General features: G+C 36.2%; 2 protein-coding genes across 2 annotated transcripts in view; one reads left to right on the forward strand and one right to left on the reverse strand.

The window, feature by feature from the left end:
- Positions 1-27,963, forward strand: part of LOC109428798 (estradiol 17-beta-dehydrogenase 11) — a 93,211-nt gene that overhangs the window by 22,710 nt on the left and 42,538 nt on the right. The window contains exon 2 of the mRNA XM_019704654.3: positions 13,516-13,633. Coding sequence (XP_019560199.3) covers positions 13,516-13,633 — 118 coding nt within the window. The remainder of the gene's footprint in view (positions 1-13,515; positions 13,634-27,963) is intronic.
- LOC109421012 (uncharacterized) lies at positions 13,644-27,463 on the reverse strand. The gene is made up of 3 exons (XM_062850590.1): positions 24,081-27,463; positions 23,789-23,984; positions 13,644-14,316 (listed from the first exon to the last, which is right to left on the reverse strand). Exons 1-3 carry the CDS (start codon positions 24,752-24,754, stop codon positions 14,068-14,070), a joined length of 1,119 nt encoding a protein of 372 aa, XP_062706574.1. The 5' UTR covers positions 24,755-27,463; the 3' UTR covers positions 13,644-14,067.

Raw genomic sequence — 27,963 nt, forward strand, 5'->3', positions numbered from 1 at the left:
TGTTGAGGCATACCGAGGGTGTAAATGGTCTCTCTAGCAAAAGTTCGGTTTCCGGAAAGGGAGGTAGACCGTAGACGCTCCTGTCGATTACAAAGCCAACCGAGATAGCGCTCCAGCGTTAAAGATGGTGGATTCACTACTGTGCAGTAGTGACTTTGGATGAAAAGAACGCGTTCAATAGCGCCAGGTGGCCTGCTGCCCGAGCAGAAAAGAATAGCAACAAAATAACATATCGAGATATTTATCTTAAATAACATTATACCGCCATATGCCCTTCATATGGTGGACATAAGAGGCAAAATAACAATAATGAATACCATAATTTTGTATAAATACCACCTGAAAAATAACAAGCCATGTTATTTCAATAATGAATGCATACCATAAATTTCAAGTGCTCTATTTGTTATCCAGGAGGTATGAAATAACCAAGTAATAACATGTCTTGCTATTGAATTGAATATTTTTCGACAGCTCCATGATGTAATAACAAATCTTGTTATTCAGTTATTTTCCCAGCTTAACCAATCAATACCTAACTTTGCTCAAATACCTCCATTTGTTATTGTGGTGTTCTCGTAACATTGCGTAGAATAATATAACAATACCAACTTGAGATATTAGAGCACAGGTTGCTCTTAGCACGGTATTTGTAAGGTATGCCCTTCTGCTCGGGTGTTGCCGCTCCAGCATCTAGGGATACCCGGGAACCTGTAAAAGATTATCGGAAGTTACATCCAGTATCGAGTACTAGTCTATGACACGGCCGTGGGTCGGAAGAGCTTTCACATAACCTCAGGAGTCCTGCAAGGTTGCATCCTGAGCCCGGTGTTATGAAATGCCATGTACGACGAGGTGTTGAGAGGGTGCAAAATGTTCAAAGTCATTGACTGAAAACAGCACGAATTTGAATGATTCTGCACTGAATATTCATTTTCAACATTTTCATTTTCGCTTTCCCTCTTCACACAGTCATTTCGTGGTCATTGAATATGAAACCGATCGAGAAACATCTTCAAAATTACCTACGTTTATGGCTACGATTCCTACCAAAAACACTCCACGACAATCAAATGGGACAAGATCTGTGTAAAGCACCATCAAATGTAATAGAAAAATAATATTTTACCAGCAATTAACACTTTGTAACTTGTTTACAAATATTCACTGACTTTCATTCAGTTGACAAACGAGTATCGAGCAGCTGACTATGAATATGCAGGCAAGTGAATGAAAATTGCCGCCCGGTGAACTTCAGCGCGTCTGCTCGAAAATTTTGCGCACTGGTTGAGGTTATAGTACCCAGTGGAGGTGAAGATTGTGGGTTTTGCCGACGACATTACGTATTAGTCCACGGTGAGACGATCGAAGAGGTCCAGGAAACTAGAGTTGGCTCTCCACATCACTACTGAGATGATGACCATGACCATGGGAATGTTGTTTAGTGGGTCGAGGGAAGAGTAGTCCTGGTCCTGGCCTTTGCTTTTGCTGTAGAAGGCGATCTTTAACCCCACACTACCTAGACCTTCCTGTTCAAGTGTCTGTTGAGTAGATTATCCCCTTATGGCTTAGAAGGAAAAAAAATACTCAATGCTGATGAGGGAAGAAATAAGTAAGTGTGGTGAAGTTTTAGAGCTACACTTTTGATATATTTACCCTACTGAGCAAAATAAAAATCTTCTCGGATTTTGACGGCTACGCAGTCCTGTTAAATCAAAACGAGTTGTTATCTAACCCGACGTTTCGACACTTTGGATGGTGTCTTCTTCAGGGGAAAGATACGTATTTCGTTTTTTGTTCGCTGTGATTTTGTCTAATTTTAACTGTCGGATGGTGTAAATGTTGGCCATCCGACAGTTAAAATTAGACAAAATCACAGCGAACAAAAAACGAAATACGTATCTTTCCCCTGAAGAAGACACCATCCAAAGTGTCGAAACGTCGGGTTAGATAACAACTCGTTTTGATTTAACAAGACTGCGTAGCCGTCAAAATCCGAGTTGTACAGAATACAGTCGATTCTCCCCCATTTATAAAAAACTTTTGAATTTAGAACACTCTTACATGCAAAACAATGTGTGAATTAATGCATTTTGTATGTAGCTTAAGCATATTTTCCTTACTCCAAATTTTGCCTCATATTCAGTTGTCTACCACTATGCGTAGATTCCGGGTCGAGCACGGAAAGCAATTATTTGCATAAATTTTCTAAAAGTAATCATCCGATTTCTACTGTAAGGAAAGCTTCCAATCTAGTGCGACTGAATGATACAGTCTGTAAAGCGTTACATAAACGGATACGTTTAATCGAACGCCTCAGCAACACGTGTTATCTGATTTCCAACTCGTTCGACCACCATAATTCGGTCGCGCGTTCATCAACTCCTGACCTATAGACCAGTGTGCCGACAGAATCTGATAATCTTGCATATAGCCAACGCCCTTTTCATCACGAGCGCCCTCGATAGAAATTATAGCCGGCATACACCCAACCTCGAAGTCTGAATCTTCTAAAAGAATTTATTTATGAGCTTTAAATGCTAATCAAACAGACCTTTATCTCTTGGAAAATCACCATTTTGAACGAACGATGAGTTCGATCCCATCAATATTTATGTAACCATCAACGAACAACCCCCGGATGGATGGGCGATGGACGATCGTTGTCTTCGACGCCGGATGGGTTCTACATCATATCCAAATATTTACACCGGCCGCGCGATAGTTGATTTAGCGTTCGCTGTCGCCGCTCCTGTGGTGTCCGCCCCTTCGCGATAGTGGGACAACTCTCGAGCTCTATAGCTCTCAGGAGATCTAGGTGAAGAAGCGTCGTTCGAGCGGAAAGGTGCGATCACGGTCAATATCTTCCGCACAAACATAAGACGAGGTGGCGACAAACGAAGGTTTCGATTTTTTCTTAAGTGCCCTCGTCAAGATGCGGATGGTTGTGTGAGCCGGGCGGTGGCGTGTTTTGAACATAGACAAGTGGACTTTTGTCCGTGGGATCTTTTGTACAAGACACTAACGAATGCAAAGACTTATGGGTTCGATTTCTGGACGGTCCAGGATCTTAACGGATCGCAATGGAAATATTCTTGAATTTCTAGGGCACAGAGTATATTCGTGCCGTGCCTGCTTTACGATTTTGTATTTGTTAAGACACTAACGCCATCTTCTTCTTCTACTTTATGGTTGTACGTCCCCACTGGGACTTGGCCTGCCTCGCGTCAACTTAGTGTTCTTTGTGCACTTCCACAGTTATTAATTGAAGGTTTTTCATTGCTTGTCATTGCATAAATTTGTATCTTGTGAGGCAAGTACAATGATACACTATGCCCAGGGAGTCGAGAAAATTTTCCCGATCGGAACGGGAATCGAACCCGCCATCTCCGGATTGGCGATCCATAGCCTGAACCACTAGACTATATGGAGACTCCTAACGCCATCTATTTGTCAAACAGTGGTGCCTTAGATGGGTACTAGGTGGCAATAATGATAGACACATTCTCTGTCATAAGTTATGTCTCAATAACACGTCCATTTGCCTCTGACAAAAAAACACGTGAACTTCACGAGCTGCGAGAGTGAAAACGTGGTCCATTACCCAGCATCAGAGCGAACGGTCGGTGGTGGTGGGTGACATTCCAGTATTTTTTAACAATAAACGCAGCGTAAACGGGCACAAATTTCGGGGGCACGTTTATTAACATATTTGGCACGCAATCGTCGATCGGGCATTGATAATTCAATTTTGGACCACACGCGTTCACGCGGTTTGTGAAAGCGAAATGAGTTTCATGTCTTCTTCGCACATGCGTGTTTTTCGGGTTGTTGCGATTGGATCGGGTGATTGATGAGTCGTTTGATTGATGGTAATAGGGGCTGTTAACATGCGACAATGATTGGCTATTGTTATCGTTGGGACGGTTGGGACGAATTTCAGGCATGTGAATCAGTCTATGAGATGTATTGAATAAGACTGCATTTTTAACTTCAAGTCTCATCTCTTGACCCTATTTTTTGGACATTTTGCTCCATCAAAAAAGTTACTTTTGTTCCAATTGTTTCAAGTTTCCCCAAGTTATATTTTTTGAAAAAAAAACCTAGCTAGAATTGTTGCAGAAATCCATCATGAATCTATGGAAATTCCTGCAGGGAGTTTTTCAGAATTTCGTACGAAGATTCCTTCAGAAATTTGTCTAGATATTTAATCAAAAAAATCCAAGGATTAATGAAGAAATCGCCTCAAATATTCTTTTAGAAAATCTTCTGTGGGGTGTTTAGAGAATATACCAAAAATTGCTTCAGAAAATTCTCTAGCAACTATTTCAGAAATTTTCCAAGAAAATTCTCCTGATATTGCCCAGCAATGCCTAAACATTTTTGTTAAATACTCCAAAAATGTATCTGGAATATTTATTCAAAATTTGCTTAAGAAATTCCACTTCCGAAAATAAAACAAATCTTGCAAGGATTCCTTTAGAAATTCCTTCAGGTATTCTTTCAGAAATGCATGCATAGGTTCCTTTATCTCTCGTTTGTCGGGTGAAGATCACTGCGTCCAGATTTTAGAACTATTGTGATATACCCTTTTGCTGTGAGGTACGCAAGTTATCTCAGTAACATATTTGTCACTGAGATACCTTGGTATCGACTGAACTCAAGACCATCTATTATTGATGAATAGAGATTCTGAGTTACAGTATGTGACTCCCTTATTCTGGCGAGACTAGCTTTATGAAGCCAACCACGTCCTTGGGAGATAAGATCCATATGTCAGCAGGCCCTAAAAAGGGCTTGCTGAGAACTTTGAACCTACGTTGAGTGAGTGCACTGCAATAGCAGAGGATGTGTTCTGATGTTTCCCTCTCCTCGTCACAGAAGCGGCAATTTGAGGTTTGGATTGCTCCGATCTTTTGTAGATGGTATTTGCAGGGGCAGTGTGCAGTTATTAGACTGGTGTAGATGTTGAGATTCCTTTTGTTGAGACCTAATAGTTGTTGGGTTTTTTTGGGGTTTATCGAGAGGTTCCTTTATAAATTTCTCTAGATATTTATTCGAAAATTTCTTCAATTACATTAGATAAATCTTTCATGGTGTCCTTGAGTAATTCTTCTCAGTATTTTTCGAAAATCTGCCAGAAAACCTTCAGAAATTCCACTAGAGTTTCCTTCGGAAATTTCTCTAGGAATTGATTTAGAAATTTTCACATATTCTCAAAAAAAAAAGATTCATTTGTAAATTTTCTTCAAGAATTCTTGCAGAAATTCTAAACCTTTTAGAAACTCCTGCAGAGATTCTTATACAAATGTATCCAAGGATTCCTCCAGAAATACCCATAGAAGTTCCTTATTTCCTTCTTTTAAAAAAGGTTGGAGTAATGGAGTTTTTTTTTTTCAGAAATTCCTCTACAATTTCTACAATTTCTGAGATATTTTTTTAAGAAAATCTTGCACTCAATTGTTTTAAATATTTATATATAAATCCAACTAACAATTGCAAGTCACAAACAAGCAAGCTTGCTGAATTGTTGCTTAATAATGGTAATGATAGCTGAACTAAAATTATGCTCTACACATTACTGTTTAAATGCTTTTCAAAAGAGAAAATAGTCAATGTTCGACTTTCCTCATCGGTATCAACAATGATAAATTGAAACACTTTTCAAAAGTTTAACAATAAATTTATTCGACAAGCATTGATTCCTTAACAAAGGAGTTTAACAAAACATTTGTCTGCATCTTATTAAGCTGATGCATCGATAAGCATATGCTCCTGAACAATGTGCTTTTCACTTGTCAGATAAACGCCTTCAACCCGTCATAGATTGACTCGGAACTTTGTTCGGATTATAGGATAAATCATGGCTAAAACTGTTTAGACAACCAAGTTATTAAAGAACCAAAATTTTAAACGAATCACATAAAATAAAACCGATGTAGTTATTAACATTGAGTGCCAAGAGACGTAATCAACGTAAAAATGAGGCATTTATTTATTATTATTAGTCTTTAACAAGATATCTTGTACCTTGATTATTATTTTTTTTTATCTTCCGCAGCAGTTCAATTGTACGAAACGCTTGGATCGATGCACTTGACATTGCTGTGCTGTCGTGTTTACTGAATATTGTTATATCTTCAAAAAGAACCAACACTTTTTGGCCACATTCGAAACAAGTTTTCCCACCGTGCGATAAAAATACTGACAGCGAAATCAGAATGAAAAACACGTGTTTTGAGCTGAACAGCTGTTGAAGTGTAAGGCGTTGTTCAGTTGATTACCACGTGGTGTGCTAATTCACCACTGCTGAACACAAGTTCAGGAGTGATCATTATTGAGTCATGCGAAGATTATGTTTTGCTTTGGGTGCTGCATCTCACCATCTCTAGGAGTGCGCAGATAGGAAGGCATGCGGCTGGCAATCGACAGGTCTCGAGTTCTAATCCGGATTTAGGTAATTTTATATGTAATTCTTATTTCATAATAGGTGTTCTTAACATGAGAGCAAATAATCACTCTCGTGAGAGTTCAACATTTTTGCATTTTATTTATTTTCAGTCATTTTTGCCAAAGCTTAATAACAACTTTCTTGTACATTTTTAAAACGCTTTGAACAACAAAAAAATAAGTTGGTGCACAACATGATATTTACAACTTCTCCAAATTTGTGTGAACAAAACCCGAACATAGGTTGTACGTGAAAATAATTCAAATGTTATTCAACATTATGCTGAATTAATTCGTCATAATGGTGCCTGTTAAATGAGTGATTGTTAGTTGGGAAATCCGTTTATATATTCATCCGTGAATTTCTTCAGGATTTCTCAAAGAGTTTCTTTAGAAAACCTTCCATAGATAATTTTATAAATTCCACACTTCCGAAATTTCCATTCTTAAAGAAATTGACTACTTTATCAAATTTTCCAAGATAGCAATTGGCTCCTTTAGCTTTGTTGAGATAATTTGATATTATGAATCTGCATGCCAAACTGGACCGAAATCCACATTTTCATGATTTTTGGCGCCCGAGAACCTACAGGGGATAAACAAAATGATCGGGACAGGCAAAATTTTCCCGTCTCAAAAAATGTTCAAATAGTTGTAACTTTTCGAAAAGTGCATCAAATATTCTCAAATTTTCACTGTAAGCTCATCAACTATTTGTAATTGTACTATTGTATCAGTGGACAAAATTTGGAAAAGATCGGACTATTCTGCACGAAGTTATATAGATTCTAAAAAAAGGTGGAATTATTCGATGGTCAACTTTGAGCTGTTATATTTCTGGATTCAATGAACCGAATACAATGAAATTTCGAGCATTTATGACTTACATAATGAGCTTTGAAAAACTTTTGACATAACTTAAAATTTTTAACACTGAAGAAAATTATAACGATTAGATTATTTTTCTAATAAAACACCAAATTTTCTTAAATTTCAACATCGTTTCAAAATTCAAGATGCTTATTATGGTTCATTTAAATTCCCTCCGATTGTCTTGAACACAGATATGTTTTGAAAGAGAGTAACAACAAAGGCGGCAATTCATTGAAAAAGTAATGGGATGCATATTAAAAAAAAAAGACCGATTTACTAAAAAATCATAAAATTAATGAAATCGCTATAACTTTTTCTCTTGTTATTAATTCCAAGTTTTTTCAGCGCTCATTATATAAGTCACTAGTTGTCCCGGCAAACTTTGTCTTGCCAAGCTGTGTTGGTTTGACAACTGTTGAGGTCATCGCAGCAACGCACTCTAGATTGATTTAATTTTGATCACGCTGAATTTGCTCCCGGTTCATAAAAGATCAGTATTTTCACAATTTTCATACTTTTACAAATGATTTTCGTAACTTTTTATACATATAAACACAGCCACCATGAATACGAATCGAAACGTGCAAGGGTCATGCTGATCGGTTCGGCCGTTCGTGAGTTTTGTTGCCTCAAAGAAGCTACAAACTCATTTTTATATATATAGATAAATGGACAAAATTTCATTGTATTCGGTTCATTGAATCCGGAGATATATCAGCTCAAAGTTGGCTACCTTTTTCTAAAATGCTTACAACTTCGTGCAGAATAGCCCAATCTTTTCCAAATTTTGTTCACTGATACACAACTAGTTGATCAACTTACAGTAAAAATTTGAGAATATTTGATGCACTTTTCGAAAATTTACAGCTAATTGGGCATTTTTTGAAATTGAAAATTTTGCCTGTCCCGCTCATTTCGTCGATCCCCTGTATTTAAAAATCCATTTGAAGTTTGTATGGAAGCGATCCAAGAAAAACAAATGACACGTTTAATAATTCTAGTGAGCTATTCGTTTTTTAAAGGATGCATGGCCTAGACAACGGATTAACAAGCAACGGTTAGTGACACAGACGATTTTTTTCCTGACACCTGTTGATTTGTCGTATCACCCCTCATCGGATTTTGTACCGGGTGGAACTGTCAAACAGTTGCCCAACTGTCAAAAGATGATTTCAAAAAATCTCATCGAAATTGATTTTGGGTATCAAAATGAGGCTTCAAAAATCTGAAGAAATCATAGTGGCTCAGAAAAAGGTGCTCTTAAGTGTAATACTAAAAAAACAATAACTTTAAAAAAAATTAAAAACCCGATTACTCCAAAGTTTTTTTCTTAGTACTTCTTAAGTAATTTCTCCATCGATTTATTAGAAATTCTTCAAGAGGTTGCTGCAGAAAAAGGATCGATGTTTCTAAAATTGCCACATAGATTTCTTTAGAAGTTTGACCAGGATTTTCTTTCAAAAATATTTCACGGTTTATTCGAAAAATTAGGTAAGAGATTCCTCCATTTCTTCAAGAGTTGTTCTAGAAAACCTTGCATTTTTTCGAAATAATCATCTCATCATCTCTCCAGAAAAAAATCTAGGAATTTATACAAGAACTCATTTAGAAATTGAAAGGCCCAGATGCAAAGGGGTGTAAGTAACCGTTGTTGTCGATTTTGAGCTGAGTATACCATTTTTTTCAGATTTCAAGTTTTCAGGAACTTTTTTAAGATGATTAGAAAAATACAATAAATAGGAAAGAATGTGTCAATTTTGAAAAATTGGCGAAAATCTTTAAACCTCATTTACTCGAAAGTCGGTCTTTGCCCTCTGCTTCTAACCCCCTGAATCATCAGAAAATGCTTGGAATACCTTCAGATATTTATACATGTGTAGCTAAAGTTATTTTTCTAGGAATTCTTTCAGAAAATTCTCCAGGGATTTCTACAGTAATCCAACTTGAGATTTCTTTGGAAATTCGTTCAGAAATCCATTCAGAAATTCCTATAATAATCAGTATTTTAGTATTCCTTCAAAAATTGCTTCAAAGTTTGCTTTGGAAATTCATCCAGGGACTTCTTAAGGCGAAACTGGAAGCATTTTCTCATTTTTTCGGTTTTTGATGTTTTATTAAATAACGATGCAATATTTTCAAAATCCGGTTTCGTACACATGTAGAGTATGGATCAAGGTATCTTCTGATTTTTTTGAGGTGGAAAATGTTTTCCTTTTTTTTCCGTATTAACGAGATTTTTAGCCCTGGGCTAGTTCATCTCGGGACCCACGCCTCACTTCCCTTCCGAAGGAAGAACTCACATTTTGCAAGTTTGTCGGGAGTGGGATTCGATCCCAGGTCCGAGGCGTGATAGTCAAGTGTTCTAACCATCACACCAGGAACCTCCCAGGAATCTTACAGATATTCCTTTAAAAATTGCTGCGGAGGTTTTTCCAAAGTTTCAGTTATGATTCCTTCAGCTATTTTACCCGGGATTCCTTTCAGGATTCTTTATGGGATTCCTACATCCTTCAGGGATTCATGCAGGGATTCCTCCAAGATTATGTGAAGGATTCTTGCAGGATATTTTGTTTTTTTTATGTAATTCCGTTAGTAATTCCTCTCAGGATTCTTTCGTTGATTTAGGGATTACTTCCCCTTTCGTTCCTTTAGGGATTGCTCCCGAGATATCCTCATGGATATTTTCCGGTATTCCATCAGGGATTTCTCTTAGGCTTCCTTTTATGATTTCATTCGGGATTATTCCCAAAATTTCACTAGAGATTCCTCCATGCTTTTTCCTGTGGTATCTGCTAGGATGCCTTCTAGGATTTCTACCGGGCTTCCACCATAAATTCCTTCTAGGATTTCTATGGGAATCCTCCAGGAATTCTTCTAGTATTGCTCAACTGATATCTCATGAATTCTTTCCGGAATTCCTTATTCCCAAGAATATTTCCAAGATTCTTTTCGATATTTCTTCATTGACACTTCCAGAGTTTTTTATTTTAGAATTTCCCCTATGATTCCTTCAGGGATTCCTCCAAGATTCTGCCCGCAATTCCTCCAGGAATTCTTACTGAAATCCAATTCAGAAATTCTCCTGGGCTTACATCGGTGTTTCTTGCAAGGATTTCTTCATTGATTCCTTCTGGGATTTTTTTCTATTGGTTTTTCTCAAGTTTCTTTCCGAAACATCATTCGAGATTATTCCCTAACTTCATTCAGAATTTCTTCTTCTGGGATTCCCACAGGAATATCTTCCGAAATTGCTTCTAAGATTATTTTATTGATTTCTCTTATGATTTTTTTTCGGCATTCTTTCAAGAAATTCTTGTAAGAATTATTTTGGGATTCCTTCAGAAAAGTGGAGCGGACCTGGTTGGATGGTTAGAACACATGACTATCACGCCGAGGACCTGGGATCGAATCCCACTCCCGACAAACTCACAAAAATGTGAGTTCTTCCTTCGGAAGGGAAGTAAAGCGTGGGTCCCGAGATGAACTAGCCCAGGGCTAAAAATCTCGTTAATACAGATAAATAAATAAATAATAATTCCTTCAGAAATTTCTCATGTGTTTCCTGCAATGATTTTTCCAGAGTTTCCTTTATAAATTCATCTTGTATTTGGGATAAACTTGAAAATTAATTGGCAAAATTGCGAGATGAAATTGTGAAAAAAATCGCGTTCAGGTGGAATTTCGAACCGACGACTCCGTATTCGCTAGACCGGTGCTTTAACCAACTATGCCACGGAACAGGTAACGATTCTGCTGAATAGAAAGCCAAACTGACTCCGACCCCACTCCATGAACACTCCTATTTTCACAATTCCATCTCTCGTTCGGCTTAGATTCCAACATACTCACGGTTGTGCCTTCTAATTATACTAGCGAGAGCGAATTACTTTTATAGTGCCCGAGACATACTGTCGCACTCCGCATACCTAGGCATCGAACCGTATGTATTGCCAGTGTCTATTTAGTATGCGTGGAGAGCTTGGTTTGGTCGCACGGTCAACTGCGCCGATGAAACGCAACTAGGGTTTACATGTCTATGTTGCCTTTTACCTCAGAAAACAGACATCCAAGTCCAATCTGAATCTTGTGTAAGCAATCCTTGAAAAAGGTCCAATAAGGGCCGAAACGTCGGATCAAGAAAATATGTAGTTGTTTTGATTCTCCCAGAAGACTGAAAAGCCAACAACATAACTGAAGACATCCAACATACAGTCGATCACATAAGAATTATTCATCGGTAACACAAGTGGCAATAGCGTGGTGCTGCAATCGGTTAATTTTCCATATTAATTTAATTCACCACTTGAAATGTTTCAACTCACCACTTACTGTGGCAATATGGTGTTTAGCGGTGTTAGTGTTGCCATCGTATATTGGTTTGCAACCTTACTCAAGCGAAGATTCAAATCCTTATACAACTTTCTGAATGAAATTTGTTCTAGCCTGGATGTCTGGTCTCTGTGCTTTTACAGACATGTACCAATTTGCTGGTACGATAACCGCGAACATGTTGTTGAGAGATTAGCATCTAAACCGAAAGAGAGAGAGAGAGATTCCGCAGAATCGTTACCTGTTCTGTGGCATAGTTGATTAAAGCACCGGTCCAGCGAATACGGAGTCTTGGGTTCAAATCTCACCGGAACGCGATTTCATCTCTCAATTTGCCAAATAATCAACATTCTGAATCTTCTAATTTTAAAACTTTTTTTTTCAGTACGTTACTTGATACATGCCTGTAAAGGGCAACATAGGCAAGTGTATACCCTCCAACATATTGGTATTCCTTCGCGATTTATTCTGAGATTCTTCTAATGATTCCTTTATCGATCCTTCGATGGATTCCTCCCGGGATTCTTTTGGGGGTTTATCCTGGGGTTTCTTCAGAAATGGCTTCCGGAATGTTTCTTGGGATTATTTTAGAGATTGCTATTGAGATTCCTTCCAGGACTCTTTTAAGGATTTTTCCCAGGACTACTGCATATATTCCTCTTAGGATTTCTCAAGGGATTCCATCAATGATTTTTTCAAAGATATCGTCAGGGTTTTCTTTGAAAATTCATCCTGGATTCTTTCTGGAATTCCTCCAGGATATTCAAAGGAGCTTTGTATGAGATCGATTCAGGGATTCCACTCGAGATTTCTTCCGGAATACTTTCTGGTGTTCTGGGGACTCTGCGATAGTGTAACAGAGGCCATGTATTGGAAAATATTTTGTACCAAATGTAAGTCTATGACATACTGGTCAATTTTGCAGAAGACACCATCTTTCCAAGTTATCCAAGCTCTGAGCTATGAGGTTTCAAAAATGCTCACTAGAGCGCCGCCTAGGGAGAGAAATACGAAATTTGCAGTTCATTATCCGTAACCCTTGATGTACTCAACATCTCTGCCGAATTCACTATCGTAACACATATCGTAACAGTTGTTTGACAATCTAATATACATATATGGTCCCATAAGGTTCCAACTTATCAGATAGAGGGGAGTCTGCGCTTCCTGTTACTGGTAAGATATTTCATAAATAATTGGAAATACACCTAGGAGTAACGGTAGAATCTAGTTGTTACGCCCTTTCAGATGCTAATCTAGAAAAATATGGTTAAAAAGGGAAGAAGAGTATTTTAAAAATTGTGCTAGAAATGATACGTAAATATGATTGCTCTCTAAAGCCCGGAAGAGAAGGATCGCCAAGGTAATTCACAACTAATCTAAAAATAGATTTCAGAATAAGGCCTACCATATCGGTTCTCAACATTGCATGCGTGAAAATAAATGACTTGTGAGGTGTGAAAACAGTTGCCAAATATGAAATTATTGCTACAAACAAAGTGCCTCGTGTGAAGACTGACAGATTGCCATTCGTGCCCACCAGCATATGAGCACTGAGTAATCTTGAAAAGTGATTAATATTCATTCAATATTTGATAATGATCAGATAGATCTATCATGGGACCAACTTACCGAAGCGTGAGAAAAGTCACACCAAGCCGCTTGTGGCTGCAGCATGGATTGCATGGAACGTTGAACACCACACATGTGGAGGATGGAATCGCGAACACACGAGAGATGATGGGTGTTCCAGTCATAAATAAATTCGCAATAAACTATTTGACCAACAATCATAGCGTTTTTACGGTTATTTGCCAGCAAACATCTCTCTCATCGCTTTATTTCAACCATTTATCATTTCAGGATGTGTCCGGCCAAGTGGTACTAATCACCGGTGGAGGCGGCGGAGTGGGACGAATTCTGGCGCTGAATTTTGCCAGACTCCGCACTCGGGTCGTCATCTGGGACATCAATAAGGATGGTGAGTAGCTTCAAGTATATGTACGCACGCATGGTCTTGCTACTAAGTATAACTGACTGTCGCTAACGGAGTACGGAACAGACGGACAGAGGTGATAATCAACTACGAAAGCGAAAATGGACGGGACTTAAACAAAGCATACCGATAGTAATTTATTCAATCCAGCTGAATCCGGTCATTGAACTGGTAGGGTAGGAGTATTCTGGTATAGATAGTTTTTTTTTTCTGAAAAAAAATACTTAAAATGTTGAGTATTTTCAAGATTGAAATCGATTTAACGGTTCTTCTAGAAATATTATAATAAAACATTTTCAAAATTATGTCAAATATTGACAGATTTCAAAATTTTCAAAACAAACCTTCAAATATGTAGGTGACCAACATGTCCACACATACCCTAGTTCCATCCCGCAAATCCAGCAAACGTGACTTACTTAGCGCTGAATTTTAATCGTTCTCATCATAAATGTGACCGCAAAGTAGAGTGTTTCTATCATGGTGGTAAATACGGGCACGGACATCTTGTACAGTCCTCCGCAGGTGAAACGGAATGGCTTCTGCGAATGCATTATCACAATCATCATCATGGTCTTGACACTGCGGTAGTGCTTCTCCAGCGTGAGTTTGTACTTCATCTGACCGTGCCAGTCCTGCTGGTAGAGGGCGATGGCGATGAGGTTGTTCTGTGGATGTTGGAAAATGTGCAGTTAGACATTGATTGGACAATATGCATTTATCAATGAGAGTTGTAGGTTTTGTAGCTGTGTACCGTGTAATAAATGCATTTTGATCGAATGTTTAAAATGAATTTTATTTTATTGTCTTCTTTTCTTCTTCTTATTCTTTTTTCTTTTTTTTCTTGTTTTTTTATGGCTCTATTTTCCCACTGGAACTTGGCCGGCCTCTTATCAATGTAGTGTTCTTTGAGCATTTCCACGGTTCTGAATTGAAGGTCTTCTTTGCCTGCTATGCATGAATTTGTATATTGTAAAGCAAGCACAATGATACACTATGCCCAGGAAGTCCCGACTGGAACGGGAATCGAACCCGCCGTATTCGGATTGGCGATCCATATTCAGCCTTAACCATTTATTGTCTTTTACCTCATTTGAATTTGTTGAAATTATTTTACTTATTAATTTAGTTTATTCTATGTTCGTTTAATTTTATTTACTTTTATGTTATTTTATTAGTAATTTATTTCACTTTTTCATTTTATTTATTTTTTTCTCATTTTTTTCATGGTCATGGTCGCCATGTAATGTAACAGGAACATGTTTCAATTTTTTTTTAAATTTTGAAATGGTAAACTGTAGGAAATAGTTAAGATAATAATAATTAAAGACAATTGCACCATCTTTGACCGTGCGGAATCTACAGACTGAACATTACTAACATTAGACAACGGACAACACATATAACACCCAGTGGCCCTGTCGAGAATTTTCCGCTTGACGGAAAGTTTTTCCCGGCAGGAGCGGAAATCGAACCCACATTCTGAGGCTTACGAGACAGCAAAACGAATGACGCCACTAATCGCTCGGCCACGAAGCCCACAAATGTTAATCTAATGATTAATGATTGGATTCAATTGCTGGAATAATTCTTTGAAATAATGTAGGGGGGGAGGGCATCCATTAAGTGCGTCACGCTTAGAGGGGGGAGGGAGGGTTTGTGAAAGTGTGACAAGCAATGTATTAGGTATAGGAAAACCCGTACGAAGGGGGGAGGTCGGGTTGAAAATTCTCAATTTTAGCGTGACGTACTCAATGGATGCTCCCTAGAAGGCCAGAAAAAAATACTAAAATGGATGTATTTTCTGTTGCATTCTTGGAGCAAACCTGAAAAAAACGTAGACCCATTCCTTGAAAAATCGGTAGAGAAAGTCATGAAAAAAATCCCACTGAATTTCTGGGATGTTCCCGGAGCAATCCTGGAAAAAATCGTGAAGCTATTCTATGAAAAATTACGGAGAAGGTCATCAGAAGTTTCACAGAAAATTTCAGGTCTTTTTGGATAAACCCTTGAAGAAACGTTTAAAAAATCTTTATAGTACAATTCCTGAGAAATTTCAGGAGTTTAAAAAAAATCAGGAGTTTTTCGGTGATGACTTTATTGAAAAAAATTACTGAATGTTTCCTCCGAAAAAATCTTCAAGGAATTCCAGAAAGAAAATCCTCAAGAAATTCCAGAAGAAATCTATGAAAGGTTTAGTGCATAAGTTCCTAGAGAAAGCCTTGGAGAATTTTTTGATAAAATATCTAATTTTTATAATTTCCTTTTTAAATTGTTAAGAGGACTTCTGTAAATGTCTGAAATGATTACAAGAAAACCTGTTGGAGAAATTTCTGGAAGAATGCCAGGAGGAATTGCAAGAAGCATGTCCGGAGGAATCTTGGAAGGTATTCCTAGAGAAATTACTGAACGAACTCTTCAAGGCGTTCCGCAAGAAAAAAAAACCCAGAAGAGCTCCTAGAAAATATCTCACAAAGTTCATTGAAAAATCCCTAGCGAAATTTCTGACGAAATTTCAAGAATAAAACCTAAAAAACCTGTCGGTATTTCTATAACAATTGAATTTTTGAAAAAAAACAAAATCAGTATAATCACTGGAGAAATGACTTAAGTCAATTTTTTTGCAGTAATTTATGGTTAAATACCTGGGAATTTTTTATCCAGATAAATTGAAGCAACTTCTGGCAAAAATCTTGTAAAAATACTTCAACAAATCCTGAAATATTCGTTAACAAATCAGGGGTAATTGCTAGAGATATTATTAGTAGAAATTCGCAAGTTATAAATATACGCATTAGGGAAGGAATTCCTGAATTATGAATAAATCTTGGGAAAATATTCCGAAGAAACTTATTGCTAAATTTCCTGCTTCAGGTATCTCGGAAAAACTTCTTGAGAATTTTCTGTAAAATGTTGAGATATTGCAGGAGAAATTCTTGGGAAAGTTCCTGTTGCCATTTCTGAAGGTAAACCCGAATAAACTGTATGACAAACTCTTATCGAAACCCCCAGCAAAATCCACGGAAAATAATTATAATTATTATTGCTTCTACTCAATTCTTGAAAAAGTCTAAGAGAAACTTTTCCAAATATTGCCGTATTTTCTTCGAGAAATTGTTACAAAACTTCATAAATATTTTTCAAAAGGATTTAGAAGTTCCTGGAATAATTGCAAATAAAACTATTGGATAAATTTCTCAAAAAACTTCAGGAGGAATGGCAAGATGCATATGTAGTGGAATTATAAGAAGGCAGAAAAAAAATCAGTTATATGCTCTTCGTAAATAAGGTTCGATTTTATTTCATCTTCCACCTTATGAAGCACAATATTCGAATATTGAAACCAGAAAATTACAATGGTTTCATTAGTTAATTCGTTTTACTGCGAATTGAATCATTTTTTTCAAAATTAAACTTTTACATTATTTCATGGCGTTTACGAAAACGACACTTATTCAAAACTAACCAGAGTCGCACAATGAATGCCAAAAATGAACCCTTGAATCATTAATATCCTATCGGAATTGCTACAGCTATCAAATTTTTGAAGACTTTAAAAAAAAAATGAAAATTTCTGCACAAAATTATAGTTAAATCACCAGAGAAATTGTTGAAGCAACCCCTGGAAAAAATGTAAGAATTCTTTGAAATACTTCAGAAAAAAACCTGAAATATTCCTTGAAAAATTCCCAAAACCACCCTGAGGTAATTTTGAGAGAAATTTTTGAAAAAAAAAAAACAAAAGTCATACATTGAGGTATTTGTGGAGGAATTTCTGAATATACGAAGAAATCTTGTGGAATATTCCGAAGAAACTTCTTGCCAAATTTACTGGAAGAAAGCAATTATTAAAAAGTATCATGGAAGAACTTCTGGAGAAATCCCTAAGAAGTTTCTTAAAAGATTCCCAGAAAATGTCCCTGAAAAATTGTCCTATTATCATTACTGGCATATTTGAAATAAAAAATCTTCATGAAATAGCTGAACGTATATCCGGAAATACTATTTGATTATTTTTGTCAAAAATTCTAGCATTTTTTTGGAGAAAATCCTCATGGAAAAATTTTTGAGAATATCCAGAGAAATATAATTTAAAATATCCATAAAAAACCACATAAAAATCTTAGATTTTCGGGGATTTTTGAACGAAAGCTGGAGTAATACCATGTAAATTCTTGGATTTTAGAGAAATTTATAAAAAAAAATGCGCCGGGCATTTTAGAGGAATTTAAGAATATATACTAGAAAATTTGCAAAAGGTTCTACTGGAAAACGTATTCATAACATTTTTGGTGAAGTTCCCAGAGAGATTTCTAAAGATATTTTTAAAAACTCCATAGGAAAATGTCGATACAAATTCCTGTTCTTTTTTTTTCTCTAGATATATTTGGAAGACTTATTGAAGAATTACATGAAGAAATTCCTGAGACTCCTGACTCCTTGAGACATTTCTTGGAAGCCTACAGAAGAACTTTCAGGAAACGTTTTGTTGGACAAATTCCTGGAAGCTCATACTCAAAAGTTCTGGAAACATTCTGGAACAAATTCGCTAGGGTTTATGGCCATAGTGGTTCCATATTTGGCCATAGTGGAAATTTAGAAAGCTTTCAAGCTTTGACCTTTTGTGGAACTTTGAATTCAAACCGAAGTGCTTAAGAAACTCCTGGGAAAATTTGGTAAAAGAAAAACCAGTATATATTAAAAAAGAAACTTGGGAATTGAAAAATAAATTCCTGAGTTATTACTAGAAATGTAGGACTAACTCCTACGAAAAGTCTTACAAGAATTCCAAAAGAAATGCTTGAGAAAATTCCCGGAATAATTTACTTAGCTATTCAGGGAAGAATCCGATGAAAACTTCCTTAAGGCATTCCTGGGAAAATCTTCGAGAAAATCTTGCAGAAATTTCTAGATTAATTTCTTGACAAATTTTCAAAAAAAATACCTGGAGGTTTCGATAGATAAACAAATCGTTATGACATTTCTAACATTTTTTAAGCAATTCTTAAAAAAAACTGGAGAAATTCCTGACGAAAGGACTCGTGGAGAACTTCCCGATGCGAATAGAAAAATTGTAGGATAATCTCCTGAAGGAATCTTGAGCGTAATCTTGGGGAAAATTTCTTAAAGTATCCCAGAAAAAAATCTCCGATTTTTCTAAATTTCTTAAGAAAGGGCACCTAGAGGGAAAGTGGAGAAGTTCGTGAAGAAATTGCAGAAAAAATATTCTGAAGACATTTGTACAAAAATTTCTGGACAGAACCCCTTAGAAATTCCTGACAAAAATTCTAAAAAAAAATCCTGGATAATTTTCTAAAGAAATTGTTAGATTCCTTATGTAGGGTACCTTAGGGTATTATTGACAGGTTTGTGCTCTTCGTCATGAGGGGTTTTGCTGACCAAATTGTAAACTATAGTTTCGAAATTTTGTTTAGAAATTGTTTTTGCAAAAGCCAAGCACATTGTCCACCAGGAAAAAAAAATCATCTGACTCTCCTTAAGGAGAAATCCTGGAGAAAATCCATGAAAATCATGAGACGATTCCCTCAAAAACTTCTGAAAAAGTTGCTGGAAAACTTAATCGAGAAATTCCTGGAGCAATTTCTTGGTATACGTGCAAAATTTACCGTGTGAATTGCAAGAGAATTCGTGTAGAAATTCCTGGAACATTGCCTGAAATAAAATCTCAAAACAAAATTTGAAGGGATTTCCAAATAAATCACTGGAGAGATTCATGAAAAAAAAATGATTGAAGGTAAATTTTTTGGACAAATATTTCGGAAGATTGCTTAAAAGTTTCAAGACTAAAGGACTAAACTAGACCGGGTAAAATATTGCAAGAATTCCAGAAGAAACTCCTGAGGATTTTTTTTACTACCGTACGGGTTTGGGCCGAAGGGTCTCACATTTTCATGAAACTTTTTCCACAGGCAGGGCTCATGGATATATGAACAAAAAAATGAGAAAAATTCAGGGTCGCCTATTTTCCCGGAAAATTCAACAGGATTTTTTTTGTTTTCCCCTTACACTTCTTATTTTGAAAAATCATAACTAAAGAAAGCGTTGTAGAAACAATGCTTTTTTTTTAGAAAATGATTTTTTGTCTCAGAAATCCAAAAAAAAATATGACCTGGAAAAAGTTTTCCACAAAATTTTCCACAGTTGAGAAAATTAGTAAAGAAAAGCCGGAAAACTGTGCCCGAACTCGTGGAAATTTTTCAAAATAATATTTTTGAGAAGTTATTTTATAAGCTTCAAGCGCTCAAATTTTTGGAATGCACTTTTCTTCATTTTTGAGTTTTGGCCAATTTTGTTGAAAAAAAATTGTGGAATACTTTTTCCACTTCATATTTTTTTGGATTTCTGAGAAAATCTACTTTCATTTTTTAAAAAAACTTTGTTGCTACAATGTTTCGTTCTTGAGCTATGATTTTTCAAGGAAAAGGCTTATATGGCACATTTGGACATTTTTCAACCAATTTGGCCATAACTCAAAAACGAAAAAAATGCATTCCAAAAATTTCAGCGATTAAAGCTTATAAATTAACCTTCTCAAAAAAAATTTTTTTTTTTTTGAAAATTTTCCACGAGTTCGGGCATAGTTTTTTCCAGATTTTCTTTACGAATTTTCTCAACTGTGGAAAATTTTGTTCATATATTTTTTGGATTTCTGAGAAAATTTGCTTATATTTTCTAATAAAAACTTTGTTTCTACGATGCTTTGCTCTTGAATTATGATTTTTCAAAGTAAGTAGTCTCAGGGGAATACGAAAAATTTCCATCTAAGCTTTTCTGAAAAATAGGTGACCCTGATTTTTTTTTTTTCATTTTTTTTTGTTCATATATCCATGAGCCCTACCTGTGGAAAAAGTTTCATGAAAATCTAAGACCCTTCGGCCCAATTTGTACGATAATAAATAAAATCCCCTCCTGTGAGAACTTTCTGGGCCTCAACAGCATCTCTGAAAACAAAAATATTCGATATGTTCCATATGGAATTCTAAGAAGGTTTCTAGAAGAAATTCCTAATTTCCAAAAGAGAAATGAAATGAAATTTCAAAAACATATTTCCTGAAGTCAAATTTTCCGAATGAATTGTTCGATAAAGAAATAAAGAATCTTATAATGATTTGAAGAAAATATGTCGTTGCATTTTTAAAGAAATTCCACGTGTTTTTTTATTTATTTTTTTACACGTTCCTGGAATTCCCAGAAGAAATAATTTAAGAAATCCTGAATCTCTGGGCAATCTCTGGAAAAATCATCAAGAAATTTCATGAAAAATACCAGAGTCAATTCCTAAAAAATCCTACTTTATAGAGGTATGTATCCTTGAATTAATCCCCCAAATTATTACTAGTGAAGTCCCTATAATTTCCGAACAAATTTTGAAAAAGTGGTATAAAAAGTATTTGATGAAATTTAGGACGGTTTGTATCGTAGTGCTTGAAGACATGTCTGAAATAATTCACACAAGACCAATATGAATACTTTTTCTTTAAAATATATGACGACATCAAAAAAAACGTTGTGCTGAACTTCAGCAACATTTCGGTAAATCCTATTGCTGCTGTTTCAAATGCTGAAAGCCTTAACTGTTTGCATGCATGTCTTTTATCTATTGGTATGTCTTTTTTCGAACACCTTCTCGTTAACGAAGTTCTAGATTTTTTTCATATCTATTTTTTTTAAATGCAGCGCACAGTGGTCCACGAAACAGATTTACGATGAAAGATGCATTTAGCGACTTCAAATGAGTTTTTAGACAATAATGGTTTTCTATAAAATTGTCCCTAATAGTAAGGCCCTCTTTTCAATGTGCATGAAGATTAGGGTGGTCCATATTTTCAAAGAAATTGGAAACCAAACTTTTTTATTTGCAGGAATAACTATATACATTCTTCGGATAAGTAGATCTATCAATTTTGAGCAAGTTTGCTGAAGACAGTTTTTATGTAGCTTTAAAATTGACCGATCTAGTGATATTTTTCTGAGTTAGCTTAGGGTGGTTCAAGAAAAACAGGTTTTCTGGCATTAACTTTTTCAGTTTCGATTTTTCATCAAAGTCGCCCATGAAACACTTGTAGAGCAAGACGGGTTGGGGCAAACATAAAAAATATCTTTTGCCCGGATTCAAAAGAAGAAATGATGTTATAAAACATATCAAAAAATTAGTAACCTAATTAAAAAATGCTTGAAAAGTGCCTATTTTTTCTAGAAAAACATCAATATCTTTTGAACAGAATGACGTAGCAAAATTCTCAAACAAAAAAGATAAAGCAATAAAACGATTTGTTCTAGCGTCACTCTATGAAAACAATGGGAAAAACCTCCAAATTTGGTCAAAAAAGTTTAAACGCTTTATCTTTTTTGTTTCAAATTTCTCATCAAAGTTGTCTAAAAACCATTTTTAGAGCTTTGAAAAATGCGAATTTTCGTGCGTTGAGAATGTTGCTACGTCATTCCGTTCAAAAGATATTGATGATTTTCTAAAAAAAAAATGGCTCTTTTCAAGTATTTTTTACTTGAGTTACAAAAATACCATCCCTCTAATTTTTTGATATGTTTTATAACAACATTTCTTCTTTTGAAGGCGGGAAAAAGATATTTGTTTATGTTTGCCCCAACCCAAAATAAACCCTTTTTAAAAAACTATGATGTTTTAAGAAAAACCCCTACAACTATTGAACCAAAAAAGATAACGACCATCTCAGCGCACGAAATGACGCGTCTTCAAATGCTCTACAACTGTTTCTTGGGCGACTTTGATGAAAAATCGAAACTGGAAAAGTGAATGCCAGAAAACCGGTTTTTCTTGAACCGCCCTAAGCTAATTCAGAAAAATATCACTAGATCGGTCAATTTTAAAGCTACTTAAAACTGTCTTCAGCAAACTTGCTCAAAATTGATCAACTTTCCCGAAGAATGTATGTAGTTATAAGAAAGTTTGGTTTCTAAAATCTTTGAAAATATGGACCACCCTAATTTTCATGTATTGGAAAGAGGGCCTTATTTTTAGGAAAAACTTTGTAGAAGACCATATGTGTCTAAAAAATCATTTAAAGGCGCTTAACCGTTATGTGGCCGGCAAACTTTTTGCTTTTTTCTACACCGTGTATTTTAAATGGGTGCTGGGTACCCGGGTACCCTGCCGGCCACATAAAAGTTAAAGCATCTTTCCTCGTAAATCTGTTTCGTGGACCATTGTGCAGTGGCATACGTGGGACCGCGCATAACATGCGAACGAAAGGTCCGATTTTGATCGTCTTAATTTTGTCCTGTTGGTTTCCACCTAAGGAAGGTTTATGAAGCATAAAACATGGACAAATTGAGAGTTTTTGAAAATTGATCTGCCATACATGTTGACCGGAGATTTGGTCTTGGCTAGAAACTTAAAACGTCAAAAATACCCAGTAGGCAAGACAAAGTTTGCCGGGTACAGCTAGTATTAAAATAAATATCAGCAATTATCAGGAATGGGTACTTGAGTTATAAACTACTAGCTGGCCCGGCAAACCTTGTCTTGCCGTCTTGTGGAGGTTTGACAACTGTTAAGCTCAAAATAGCACCGCACTCTAGATTGGTTTCATTTAGATCGTGTTGATTTCCTTCCCAGCTCATGAAAAATCTGTAATTTGTCAATTTTCTTACTTTTCCAGTTTATTTTCGTAATTTTTAATACTAATAAACACAGCCAACACGAATACGAACCAAACCGTGCAAGAATCATGCTGATCGGTTCATCCGTTCTGAGTTTTGTTGCCTCAAAGGAACTTCAAACTCTAAATATAATATATAGATTGAACGTAAATGTTGATATTCATTTAATTACATAAAAAAAATATTGTCGTCTTTTCTAAGTCATGACCCCTCCAGCCCCAAAGGTTTAAAAAAGATTCATAGACAAATTCTACAACTGCCACTTAAAGTCATACATATATAGGGTCTTGTACCATTTGGGAAGGTGTAACTATTTTGGGCACTTGCCGCTATAACTAAGTCAATTTCAAACCGATTGATTTGAATTTTTGTATAGAGTTAAGCTCACAAATGACTTAGTCATAGCGGCAAGTGCCCAAAATAGGTACACTTGCCCAAATGGTCCAAGACTCTACATTTGTTATTTCATGCACTACCTACCTTTTCGTCCAAATCATCCACCAGATGGGCATAGTAGTAGAACTCAATGATGGTCACAACCACGTGGATTAGACCCAAATAGTTGAAAGCATGGTCCTTGATCATAACGAATATGAGAGTTGAAATCGTTGTTACAATGTAGAATCCGAGTCCCAGAAAAATGGGCTCCACAATCTGTCGCAAAACTCCAACTAATCTACGGAAAATATTAAATTAAGAATTCATGTTAATGAGTGTAAATGTACACTTTTCGTCATATCTAAAGATCATAACAACGGCCCATGAAACTTACTCCATAACCTCCCCATGCCGGCTAATGCAATAAATCAATCGCCGCTCGATCCCTGTCCACAAAATTTCCTCCTTGTTCACGTAAACCGTTCGGCGTTTCTCGCTTTTGCGCAACGCAATCGGTGGCTTGTCATGAAAAATTTTCGCGAAAGCTTTTGCCAAAATTTCCAACTCCGTCTGGAACCAGTGCATCAGAAAGGAAACCACCAGTATGGACGTTGCATAAATCCCGTGGTGCAGCAGCGAAAACACTGCAGCCGCTTGGATCAGTGCCATGTGATACCAGCTGACCTCGGACTCGCCGATGCCCACGTACGAACTGGTCGGGTTGGTGAGAGCCATGAAGGCCACCACGTAGCACACGTTGAAGGCGCCGACCGAGAAGAAAATCTTCCACGTGATGAAGTAGGTCTTGCGACGGAGCCGATAGGAAACGGGGTCATCCCGGTGAAAGACATGGGCGTTGAAGTAGTCGATGAGGATTTGTGCCTTCGGGAAGGTAAGTCGCACCACGGTCATCTTGAACGCCACCAGCAGGTAGGCCATGAAGGAGATGATGCAGTAGCCGAGCATGAGCACGGTGGTTTCGCGGGTCATTCGGATGATGATGAGAATCAGCGGCGTGAAAAGGAGAACGAGAACGATGATCCAGCGGAGGTTGCGGTGGCCGTCCATGGCTGGAAGATTAGCAATCAAAAGATAGGAAAAAATGTCTGAGAGTTGATCGAATGCTTACAGACTGATTCGGAAATAACTATTTATTTCATTGAATAAAATGAAATATTAGAACGATTTTTATCTATTTCTTTCCATATTTTAAAAATTCCTTTTCAACCGTCATGATATTCTAGAATCTAGCAACAATGTAGTTTATTAATAACACTAGTTTACAAAACAAAATGATGAAGTTTTATTAAGGACCTAATTCCAGAATAGTGCTCGATTTTTTTAAGTAGAAAAAATTGAAGATATAGGGTGCGTGTACCAATTACGACACTACTTAAGGAAAGCTATTTATACAAAAACAACGAGAAGACCAACGAATGTCATCAATATATTATTTAAAAGACAGCTTAGTTTCCATACTTTACATGAAAAATACAGAATCGGAGCCAAAACTACTTTTAGTATTTATTAAAGCGTGTGCCAACGATAGGAACCCTGTACCAGTTATGGTTTCGCACTATTTGCATGCATTCCTTATGGGGTTAGCCATAACTGGTACACTATGGCGAAAACGGGTACAAGGAAGCCGAAATTTTAAGGAAAATGATTTATTTCTACCATGATTTGAGCAAAATGTGGAGTTTAAATGAAAGCGACCATCTTTTGTAAACGTGATCTGTTGTTCACAAATTTTTTCTTGTTGATTTACATCTTTGAAGGGTGAAAATCAACTATGGCGAATAATTGGTACTATAGCCATAATTGGTACACTTACCCTAGTTGAAATTAGAGTTTTACACTATATGAAAATTTTGAATTCACTGAAATTCATATTTTTTGAGTTATGGTGAACCAATTTTAAATCTTTTAGTACGATTTTTTGAGTATCTACAGCGATTTCTTCAAAAGTTTCATCAGTTTCCCATGTTTTACCCAAAAGAGCCTCTTGAAATTCCATCAAGAATTTTTACTGAGATTCACTCAGATGTTCCATATAAAATTATTCAAGGAGTTCCAACGGGATTTTATTCAGAAGTGCAGTTTAACAGTAAACAAACTACCTCGCTCTTCATAAGGTACCCCGAGGCAAGTGGGACCTAAAAAAATGCTAATTTAGTTTTGTCACGCCAAAAAATTCATTTATTGCGTTTCACGGGGTAAGTGGGACCTATTCAGAGTTTTTGTTCAAAGGGCTTAATATAAGTTGCAACAAATAAGGTAACATAAATCATAAATCCCTTATATGAATGACTATGTTTAGAGATTAAAATAAGAAGAGGTTTAAGGTATCGTACATAAATTACGTAACACATAAAAAGTCGCTGGGGAAGAAAACTTGAATCAACTCTAGCAGCTCATGCAAAATAAATTGTTTTTTCTATACAAAAAACGCCGTAAAGTGAGGAGACAAAAGATTTCGAAACTTGGTCTCTTTATTATATAGTTGATGAATCTCGCCAAAAGTAAATCTGGGGTTTCAAGATTTTCAGTAATATCTTCTCCCTTACATAATCTTACGATCATTAAATAATGTTTTTATTATATCATGAATTTTGAAAAGGTCATTTCCGTATTTAATTTTTTTATGAACGTAATGCTCAAAAGAATTTCATTCTGCTGCGTAATGTGAAAAAATAATGGAAGATATTTAGAGAAAAACATAAAAAATACATGCTTTTGTTTTTTTTTTTTTTTCGTTTTACCCAAGGTTTTACCATTTTTAACAAGAATTGTATCATCTAAACAAAGGTAATAATGTAATTCAACAGTAGATTACTTAACACGTCAATTTTTATTGACTTTCGTGCTAATTCATCTTAGGCTGGACAAGGCGAGATGAACCCATAAAATTGTGTTTGTTTATTCTCATAGATCCCACTTACCCCAGATAGCGAAATGCACTGGGGCAAGTGAGAGCAGTAAACTAAAGGTAATAAATAAAAATAAAATACAGCTTTTTCGCTTGAAATCATTTGCAAGAACTCCAAATACTATCCCGAAACCGAAAAAGTATTTGTAGAATGAAAAATCTATTTTTAAACGACGAATGTAGTAGAGCACGTCAATCTCACCTAGTGCATTGAAAATTACATATAAACAACAATAACGTATATGGTCTCTTTATGGTTGAAACAATAACATTTTTTATATTTAAAGTATCCGTAGGTGTGATACCTATGTTTTCCATGAAGAAAGTTAGTCTTCCAAATAAATCATAAAAAAATACCAACTGTAGGTCTCACTTGCCCCCCATTCTCACTTGCCTCGGGGTACCTTACATGTGTTCGTAAGAGATGGATATATTTACAATGCAATTAAGAGAAAGATGAAACATGATCGATGAGATTTGAATTACTTTGTACCAACCACTTGCGTATAAGGTCGTGAGTTCAAATCTCACCTGCAATATGGATTTTTTCGCAATTTCACTAATAACACTAGTTAACAGCATTTTTGAACTCGGTAAGCTGATGATCATTTTTGGTGTAGAATCATGCCCTGAGTTCGAAAACGCGAAGGAAAAAAATTACAGTGGAGCGGAATTTTTTTCGATTTTCCATACAAGGTTGATGATTTGATCTCTCTTGGAGTTAGTAGTTCGTCTGCAACTAAACTATTCTTCATTACACCAGCAAAGCTAGTCATGAAAATGTTTGACATTGCTCAGGTCATTTTGACAGACCACACACACAAGCATGAGAAAGACGGATCATATAAGTCCTGTTCAACGACGCAGGTTGAACTTGCTCGAAGTTGCTGCATCCTGCTCTTACCCATTTGTCAACAAACGGGTAAGAGCAGGATGCAGCAACTTCGAGCAAGTTCAACCTACGTCGTTATTGTTATTGTTATTGTTATTTATTTTTAACTAAAAATTTTGAAAGAGGGAAAAGCCCCTTTGAGTGATTTCCTCATCTACGAAATCTTTCTCAAAAAGGCATAAAACCTCTTATCTTTTCAAAAATCATTATAAAATAAACTTAAAACTAGAGGCTCCTCCGGAAAAGTATCCATAATCGAGCCGTGGTCTTGATGCGGATTTGTCAAGGGATGAACCAAGGTAATCTGACTACGACGAAGGAATTTTGAACATCAAGGACAGAAATCGGACGCAGTTCTTGAAAACTGAAAAAAAAAAATTAAAGAGTATCAAACAGCATAACCAATTTCAATAAAATATCTGAAAAGAATTTTCATCATGACTAAAGATTCACAAC

The sequence above is a fragment of the Aedes albopictus genome, chromosome 2, assembly GCF_035046485.1.
Source record: "Aedes albopictus strain Foshan chromosome 2, AalbF5, whole genome shotgun sequence".
NCBI lineage: Eukaryota > Metazoa > Arthropoda > Insecta > Diptera > Culicidae > Aedes > Aedes albopictus.